This window comes from Uloborus diversus, chromosome 1 (genome assembly GCF_026930045.1).
Source record: "Uloborus diversus isolate 005 chromosome 1, Udiv.v.3.1, whole genome shotgun sequence".
Lineage (NCBI taxonomy): Eukaryota > Metazoa > Arthropoda > Arachnida > Araneae > Uloboridae > Uloborus > Uloborus diversus.
In genome coordinates, this window is record NC_072731.1 from 111,913,072 (window position 1) to 111,923,268 (window position 10,197).

General features: G+C 36.4%; 1 protein-coding gene across 1 annotated transcript; it reads right to left on the bottom strand.

Annotated features, from left to right (window-relative positions):
* Positions 1 to 2,317: 2,317 nt before the first annotated feature.
* LOC129231450 (uncharacterized) lies at positions 2,318 to 9,274 on the bottom strand. The gene is made up of 3 exons (XM_054865771.1): positions 9,073 to 9,274; positions 6,389 to 6,493; positions 2,318 to 3,626 (listed from the first exon to the last, which is right to left on the bottom strand). Exons 1-3 carry the CDS (start codon positions 9,076 to 9,078, stop codon positions 2,892 to 2,894), a joined length of 846 nt encoding a protein of 281 aa, XP_054721746.1. The 5' UTR covers positions 9,079 to 9,274; the 3' UTR covers positions 2,318 to 2,891.
* Between the last annotated feature and the right edge of the window lie 923 nt (positions 9,275 to 10,197).

Sequence of the window (10,197 nt, forward strand, 5' to 3'; positions counted from 1 at the left end):
TTATTTATGCACAACAAAGTTTTGAGCTTACCATTTTGCTCTTACGTTCCTGAACGAAGTGAAAATATTTTCTTTTCTTTTTGTTGCTTCTATGGTAACAATTTTTGTTTTCTCTTATTTTATTTTAGAATATGCAATAAATGAATAAGGCACTAGTGACATTATAAAACGAAGGCATCAAAATCCCATTGTTATTTTCCCTTCTCCCCTGCTAGATTCATTCAGATGGAATAGTCTTTACTTTGCAAATTGCCAAATTACATACAATCCACGGTCAAACAGTAGAACATATTGGTTTTCTTCGCTTAGAAATGAGATTAATTTACAAGACAGTGAGATCTTCAGTTACGGTACGGAGACAGGTTTCTAAAAGCCCAACAATGTCTACTTATCCCTCTCTGGTGCAGTGGTTACTGAGGCAATGAGAAGCAGAGATGTAAGTTGCCAAAACTAAAAATTTCAAGATAACCTGCACAAATTGTAGGTAAACCTCTCCTCTGTCTTGGAGCAACAGATAGTACTAACTAGTAGCCCTGGTGGACACTGCTATACAGCATGATTTAGAAAAAAAAATCAATGAAAGTATCTTTAAAGGCGTTTTACTCAAAACTTGAAAATGTCCTCTAACATCCCTTTGCTTCTCACTGTCTCACAATCAAAAAAAAAAAAAAAAAATCTTGAACACTCAAAAACATTGGCAAAAATTGTTGCAGAATTAGTATTTTGTCCTCTTTAACGTTCATGGATGGCACCAGTACATAAATAGTTTTTTCAGCTGTCTCAATTTCTTGTTCAGATCTCCCAAATTTTTGAACCAAAAAAAGGGGTGGGGGAATTTTCGTAAAATTTTTAATTTTCTCTAAAACTGTAGACCAATTTAATTTGTTTTCCCTGAAGTGTTCAATTTTATTTTTGTAAAAGATTTAAATTTATTTTTGAATTGATAAACGCGTTTTTTTCCTGCCCTAAGGGAGTGGTGTCAACAAATGAGGACTCCACCTATTGCAAAAATATCTTTAAAACATTTTTTTGACTGTAAAACCTTTGCCTAGATGATCAAACTACAACACCCACTTATAGTGTTTTTTCGCTATATTATTTCAGACATTTTAATGATTTGCGTTAGAATTGATTTTTGAATAAACCCGTGATGCAGAACAAAATGAGGATTTTCTTAATTTAGAAGCAAACTCAATTTTTATTTAAGTGATCTTCAGTTAGGATAGGGAGACATGTTTCAAAAATCCAATAGTGTCTAATTATATTAATCCGTGATGCAGCATAATACAGGGTGTTTCAAAAAGAATGACCCGATTTCAAAAAATCATAAGTATTCATATTTTAATCCGTTTCATTAAATAAAGGTACCGTTAGAATAGGGAAAAGCTCGAGTTTCACTGAGTTACCGGCAGGTAGCACTAAACTCACTTTTTTCGTCTGCCATTGCAGTGTTTATGAAAATGGCGACTGCACGAAAAAACCGTATTGTGTTCCATACGCTTCGCGAAGTGCGAGTCCGTAACAACAGTTCATTGTGACTTTCATCGAGAATACCCTCATGTTGAACCTCCTGCCCCGAAGAGCATTAGAAAATGGTATAAACAATTCAAAGATACGGGTTGTTTGTGTAAGCGGTGGAAGTCGATGCAGACATGCTTGCAAAAGTTTGGGACGAATTTGAGTATTGTGTGGACATGTGCATCCAAAGATGGACATGTTGAGGACCTTTAATTTTTTATTTAAAAAAACTTTATTATTGTATCCATGTTTTATAATATTAATCTGAAGCGACTATTTTCAATAGTTTTCATAATATACGCATTTCAAATCGGGTCATTCTTTTTGAAACACCCTGCATTTTTTCCTGTAAAGTTGATTGCGCTAATTTGATAGTAAGCGCTTCAAGTATATCTTTACTGTGTTACTTATAAACTTTAACTATGTTGAAATAACTGTTCTTTCAATGTAAAGTACAGGACATTCTATAAAGCTACATTTGAATGTGAAAAATGGTTTTGTAGTTTGACAAAACTCGTCTGCTTTTTAACAGTCGGATTTTCAAAATAAAAACCGTCTAAGCTCACAAAATTCGGAGCACATCAAGGTTTGATTTTTTTTTTTTAATATCAAGTTATGCTTTAGTAGTCTAGTTAGTCAACTAATGGAATGAAAAAAAAAAACCCGTAGATTTGAAAATTGGCACAAAAGTTCATATAGAACTTTTGAACACAATAAAAGTCCCCGAAGGGAGGGAGGAATAAGATAAAAATCGAAACTTCGTGTGCATCCATGAAAATGAAAAAGAGGTTTATGTAAATAAAAAACTTTATTTTTTTCAAATGTATAAATAAAAAAGTACAATAACAACAAGACGAAACATATGTTTGCGCTATCACAATGGCTCTACAAAGCGGTAATATGCTTGGAATAACATCAATGATGTTGTTTTCAATTTTCTTTTATGAGGAATTAAATTGTTCAAGCATTCAATGCTAGTCCATTAGCACAAACAATAATGTGACTAAATAGTCGGACATTAAATTAAAACCCTTGAAACAAAAATAAGTGCAGGATTTGCTGTGGAATAAAATTATCGAAGTTGTTTTTTCAAAGTAAACTTCGAATTATATGATATGTTGTAGAGGGAGGTGGGTTGAAATATTTTTTAACGTTTTGCTAGATATAAAAATGTTTTCTTTGAGAATCGACTCAAAAATTTTGTCGTTTGAAGTTTACATTAAATAAAAGAATTGTTGTATCAAAGTCGTGAATGTATTTTGTTTTCAGTTTCACGTGCATTTGATTTTCTGCTCTCGCTGAAAAGATTTTACCACCGCCTTGAAGGCAAAATATGAATGACATTTTAAAAATTCTAGTGTGATGTTTTTATGTTATAATGGATAGCCCAGAGCTTGATAAGCAGGTGGTGATTTCAAGTATCCGAACTGGGGCGGAACAGCTGCGAAGGGTGGAACGAAGCTCCTGACGGCTCCAGCATAGCCCTTGCCACCGACAAGGTTTGTGTAGTAGGCAGGAGGAGGTGGTGCTGGGGCGAAAGCAGCAAAACCTTTCGGTAAGACACCCACGGGAGCTGGTGCCGGCGCTGCAAATGGTGCAGCGACTGGTACTGGTGCAGGTATTCCGACTGGCGCAGCGTATGGGGCTGGGATAGCAACTGGGGAGGACACTTTAGGTGGAGGAGGATAGTATGCTGGAGGGGGTGGTGGGGGAGGTCCTACCACTGCAGGTGCAGGAAGCACGTAGTTGTAAGCAGGAGGAGGAGGGGGTGGGAAGTTCTTGGGTCCAGCAACAACCGGTGCCACAGGTGGGGGTGGAGGGGGTGGCACTGCTACTGGTGCAACTGGTACCACAGGCTGTGGCACGAGTAGAGGCTTGTTGATGGTGGCGGAAGCGGGATCTTGTGGTGCAACTCCTGGCTCGTTGGAGGTGACGTCAGCCCGGAAGCCGTTGGCGTCTGCGACGTATCGGACGATCCTCACGCGGCCATCGGCGTCCCGCAGGCCGAAGGAACCAACTTTGTTACCGAAAGCATCTCCTGATTCCCGGCGGAAAGATGCACCAGAAGGATGGCCTTCGCTATATCCAAAGTTATACTGCCCCAGAACCTGAAGAAAAATATATTTCAAAAGTTTAATGTTGTATTATAGAGTCACATCGGAAGGATTAGGATTAATATAAAAATATGTACTACACTTGATGATACGATGACATCAGGTGTTAGACAGGTTAAAAGCTAGACATCCTTGTAGCTTTTACCCTGAATTTTGAATTTTTTCTTACACCATCGTTTGTAGCACAAATTATCTTTAGTAAAATTTAATGTGTGCACTATTTGTTTCTTAAACGCTGTTCACGGAATACAGTGACCGAAAGTGAACAAATAGGTTTCCAGTAGGTTTGCCGCTGCGCCAGTTTGGGGATTTTATACCGAATTAAAAAAACAAGTTAACCAATAGGAGTCGTATTCCAAGCCACGCACATGACTGAGGTCGCCAAATGGCGCTCTTCTTTGTTTACATGTAATCTGTTTCCGTTTTCACTCCAGAAGTTCTCCAACATTTGCGTTGTCTCAACAGCTGGGGAGGGTGGGGCGGCAGGGTTGGAATTGACCATTTGAAAAACTTAATGTTTTGATTTGATTTTCCAACAAATATATAAATACCCTTTTCTCCCTCCCTCGCCCGGAAAACTTTAAAATTGAATTACGAAACGGAACCAATAGAGAAACAGCTAATGTGACTTTTCAAATACTTGCAAACGTTTGAATGGAAATAGAGAATATAGACTCCTTTAGGTGGAAATAATCTGACGCAGTAATAATGCTTGGGTTGGAGTATTTAAAAAAAAAAAGTTCACGCTGCAAACGATGTTGGAGGAAAATAAGTCAATTGCTAACTAAAACCCAGAACAGAATCTCTTCCTTTATCACTTATATTATACTTTTTACAGCAAATCTTCATCCATAGAATAATTTATTAACACTACCATACGATGCATGTAGCAAAGAAATAAATCCAAACATGATTTAGGAGCCCAAATTTTGAATTACAAGGTTGAACATCTAAAGAACGTTTTCAAATATCGCCCATTTAACGACATTAGTTATGGTTAAGTTAAAAATTCATTACATGAGCTATGAACCTACACACTGTCGCTTTCGGCGCTAGTAACCTTTACAAGTGATTCTGTATGACATTGCTATGGTAAGGTGTGCATAATAGTCTTTGGATGCAAGTTATGCGTTCAATTCAACACATGTTAGACCCTACCCTCAACGTCTAATAAAGAAACATAGTTCAGTTCTATGCTTCTTTATTACGACGAATAAAATTTGTATATTTATCCAGCATTTTTAATTAAAGTAGTTATTCAAATACTCAAACATACAAAATGAATTGCTATGCAAACAATAATAGTTTCACTAAACTGTAGACAAAAGAATAAACTAGCCGTACCGTTCTGTCTCTTTTGTTAATACAAGTTTTTTCTTTTTACTTTTCTTGTAAATTTAAATTTGAAACTTCAGTTTTTATCGTAGTGATTGAGGCACTTATGCGACGTTTTCTTTGGAGTCAAATATTTCGCGCAAAAGAGTTGACAACTTTTAAGATAAGCATAACTATTTAACGCTTCTCTCAACAGTAAAACTTCGCTTTTTAAAAACTTTTAAACATTTCTGTATTGATCATTATCGTAGATTTACGAAGTAAAGATTTTTTTTCCTGTCCGGATTTGAATTTAGAAACACATATTAATTAACATAGAAACAAGACATTGGATTTTCCTACAATGCTAATCACGACTTGTACTGCCCTATATATTTGGTCTTACCACGGAAAAAATGTCATGACTTTTCATCCTTCTGGATGAAAAGTCATGACTTTTCATCCAGAAGCTCACATTTCTTTGCATTGAAAAAGGTGTTCCTTGTAACACCGAAACAAGTGTCGGCAATAATTTGCAATTTTTTGTGCTACTTAACGTTGGATTACTGATTATTTGAAGTTTCAGCACAAAGGTATTTATTTGTTATTTGTTATTAATGTGAAACTGTCTTTTTTCTTCTTGGTGAATAAATTATTTGTCCTCGTATACCTATTATGGAGAGATAGGGCCTTAAAGTTTGCTGAATTTTAAGAAAAGTAGCCAAATTTAAGGATTTGGCGAGAAATAGAAAGTACCATGTGACTTTACCATGTGGCAGAACCTCTTTCTGCAAGCATAAGAAAGATGCCTTCAATTTCCTCCGAAACTCGCTACATTTGTCCACTCTTCTTAAAATGTCGGCATACTTTAAGACTTCAAATTTCGATAACGGGGAGGCAAAGGCAAATAATTTACTTGTCTTTTACTATGCTTTTTCGATTGTTACTTATTTAGATCTTTTTCATTATTTCACTATTTTATGGTTACCTGGTTAGACCAAGTCCACCCTTTTCCAACGGAACAGCTATTGAAATGCGCTCTGCAGGTGGAAGGTAAATCGCAGAAGTATGTGCAAATTTTCCGCGCTTTAATGATTTTGACCAATAATCAATCAATCAATTAATCAATTTAAAACCAATTTTCTTTTTTTATTCTCGTATTTTTATTCTCTATTGCACTTTAACTTTGTTATACAAGCTTGCTTATTTAGTTTCCGCTGAAAATGAAGCACGAAAACAACGTTGAATTTTAACATTTCCGTGCTGTTCTTATGGAGTCCAAAAGGTTTTTTTTCTAATATCTCAAATCATTCATTACTGCAGATAGTGCGCTTTACCCTCCCACGGCAGAGTTAAAGATATACAATATTCAGATGTAAAAGAAAATCCAAGCAATATTTTAATGAAATAATTGTCGTAAAATAATTATTAGAAAGCCTTACGTCTTGATTTTGGAAAGTTACCGCCGCACCCAAGTCATCTGGATTCCTGGGGGTCAGAAGGACAGCAGCATTGCAAGTGTAGAGAAATGTCAACAACAATAAAACCTGCAAAGGAACGCATGATGTTAATTACTTGCTAAATCGTTTATAACTACGCTGCAGCCATACTGAGAATGAATTGTTACTCATCTTTGTTCTGACAACAGATTGGAAAAACGCTGATAAGTGTACTACTGTTCAATTCTACTTTCTTGCTTAATATTGAAATTGAGGGTCGTCAATCACTTGTTCTTAGAATTTATGTCTTAATTCTAACTTTCAGTCGAATTCAAAATGTTATTGGGAATTCTCCCAAAAATAGAGTTTTTTTTTTCAGCTGGAAATCAACAGAAATTTTATGAACTACAAAAACATTGCTCGCTTTAAGCGGGATTTACTCGTTAAAAACGAGTTGTATTCCCATAGACTTAACATTATAAAAACCAAATGTTTTTGATTTTCTCGCTAAATCCAAGTTCTCGTTAAATCAAGGCTCGTTATAAGCGAACTCGACTGTACCATGGATACTTTGCGGCACTCCTCGCCTTATACTGTGGCACCTCAGGGTGCCAAGGCAGACAGCTTGGACACCCTAACTATAAGAGCAACTGCTGCTCTTTATAGCTTCTTTTTGTGCAAAGATTAGTCTTTGAGTATCACGGAGGATCAGTTTTCTAGCCGAAACAGGCGAAGCGTGAGTTTTTTTCATCAATCGAGTGCTCGCGTGGTTCTCCGAAAACTTGTTTTTGTCTTGTTTCATCAAATATCAAACCAGGTAATTCTGTAACTGGACTAAAATTAATGAATAAATCAATTACATATTATAGCTGAATGTAAGGGAAGTAGTGTGGTGTGAGAAAAATTCTCACTCGAAAGTTCAGAGGTTATTTTGACGCGAGCTCTGAGGGGTTTAAATGCTTTTCTAACTTGAATCGTTGGACTAGAAAAAAGAGAAACAAAACGTCGGTTGACACAAGTAAAGCGTTTCCGCTCTTAAAAAATAGAAACTTACTGAAGTTGTGCTTTTCTGCACTTAAAGCAGATAGCTGATAGAGAAAGTTTAGGGTAGCTATTTCAGTTGGAATTAGTTTTTATCTGATTGTCACATGACAATCTGTAGCATCCACTATTTCGATGGAGTTTGAATCCGAGACTTAACTATTGTTGACAAACTTGAGGTAGGTTACTTAACTATTGCTAACATACTTGAGTTTTACAAAGCATCAGTGTGAAGATAAGAAAGGGTGGAGTTACCAGAAAGTTTTAACTTGTTTTTAAAAAGTAAAATATTCTGTTAAATTTGTGACGAGGATGTGGAATGCAAAGAAAAAAACGCGTGAAGCAAGAATGCGAAAAAAAGAATGCTAAAGGTTTAAATGATCGGAATGTCATTTTACGCACTGTGACAGTTACATTACTTAGCGGGAATTCTTAAAGAATAAAAATTTTTATTGGTGGTTTAATATTCAAACGGGGTGGTCTAATAGTTTTAGTGTATCGAAAATTATCAACAAGAACGATTTCTTACCGCGACACGAACTCTTCTGCACCATCCTAATTTGATTTTATTACAAATTAAATACTTTATCAGTAAATTGGATGATCCCTAATCAGGGTGAAAATGCTCTCGCTCTATGCTAGTCTAGTTTCAGTACACCATAAATATTGCTTAATCAGCAAAGTAGATAATCTCTGATATCAATGCTCGCCTATCCTTATCAGGCTTTAAACAGACATTAAGAACCGTGTCAGTAAAGCAGCAGATCTTAAACGAAGACTACAACATTTGTCCCTAATTCAAAATGGATTTTAGGAGACGTTACCAGTAAAGCAGATGATCACTAATTACGACTCGGATTCTCTTGCTGATAATACTCCAGTTTCAACAGACATATGGATTATTATCAATTGAACAAATCTTTAGTCCCGATTGAAACACACCTGCTTAATCCAATTCTTATAGACATTAAGAATGTGATTAGCAAAACAGATGATCTTTACTCACGATTCGAAGTCTCGCACCTAGTTGGAATTGGATCTTGAGCAGACATTACCATTAAGACAGATGATCTTTAAAGTACGACTCAAGTTCCCCCGCCAAATCTCACCATAGCATGAGCAGGCGTATGAATCATTATAAGTAAAACAAAGGATCTCTAACCACAATTCGAAAACTTGAACTTTCCCGCCTATCCAAATCAGATTTTCATCGATATTAAAAAGTTATCAGTACGAAGGATCTTTAAGCAGGGAACCAAATCTTAGGACCAATTCAAATTTTCTTTCAGCAAACATTGCCAGCATAGCAGACAATCTCAAACTCCAAAGCAAACACCTCCGCTTAATCCTATTCCAGTTTCAACAGACATTATTAGTATGAGGAATGACTTCTAATCTCGATTCGAACACTCTCGCTTATCCTAATTGGGTCTTAAGCGATGTTAAAAACGTTATCGGTTATCTTTAATCACTCTTCAAGCACTTCCTACTAATTTCAATCGGAAATTAGAATGTTATTCAGAGCAGGAACCACATGACATTAAAATCGAACGAATTCCGTTGTCAACTCGCGATGAAATGTTATCCGTTATCGTCCACGAGGTCTTAGGAAGAAGAGAAGATGATATCCAAAGTTTGCCACTCACCTTCATGGTGGAATACTGTAAGGAAGAGCAGCTGTCTTGAGATGTGGTACAAAGTCGAGGAGGGGGTGCCTTTTATACGACAGCAGCACTCTTGTGACGTCATGCACCTCCCCCCCCAGATCGAAACCCCTCGAATCAGAAAGTTAGTCATACTTGCATATTTTGCAGGCCAAAGTATTCAAGCATTTTGGTGTCACGTCGTTAAAGGGAAGGTCACCTGCGTTCGAATACGACCTTCCATGTCAAACGGCACTCCACATTTTCGTCGAATTAACCTCTTCCCCATTGTGCGGGAATGAGGGTTTTTATTTACGAGGCAGCAATCGGTCCAGCCAGGCATGCAGTTTATCACCCATTGTGATGAGCGGTTCTGGGTTAGTATTGCAAAGGGGTGCTTTCCGAACAGCACTCCTTGCCCATTCCACATGATATCTTGCCTTTTTCGTGTTCTGCTTGGCTTTTGTTTTTCTTCTCCACGAAACATTTTTCTTGCATTTCTTTGGTTCGGTCTTGTTCTGGTTTCACTTTCCATGAAGTTTGGTTTGTGCCGCCAACCGTGGTGACTTTGTTGTCGTGAAGCTTATCCAAGTGCAGTTTTGACATGATAGCCGTTTTGATAGCTAAAGTTTAATCCTCGAATATTGTGCACTGTTTTCTTATTTACCGGTGGGAGAATTAAAAAAATTAGGAATAATTAAGAAAGTTCTTAAGACCTATAGTACATATTGTTAGGAATTTGCTGTGGGATGTAAACATTGGTTTAAAATTTTAAAGATTTTATTACTTTTGTCCGTTATCTCTTGCCAAGACAAGAATATTGATGAGTACTATTCTTAATCGTTCCTGAATTGATATCTTCAATCTTGTTTGTCGCACTATTGAAAATTCAAGTTCAAGTTTTCATCAAGGAATGATATTTGTTAGCTACATATGTCAATTAGAGCTAAGTTAAACCATTATTATGGTGCTTCTGGTTTGTCACACTATTGTAATAATTTAAATTAGTACCAACTAATAGTTGTAGTTAATGAGCACCATTTCTTTGTGAAAAGTCAAACTAGAATTTTTAAAATGTTCATCATTTTTACTTCTTTTTACAAAAAGGAAGTATTGTATTCGCGAAAA

Bases quoted from the DNA above. Each gene is read 5' to 3' on its own strand.
- LOC129231450 (XM_054865771.1), bottom strand. The intron at 3,627-6,388 runs GTAAGGCTTTCT...ATTTTTCTTCAG, and splicing joins TAACTTTCCAAAATCAAGAC to GTTCTGGGGCAGTATAACTT.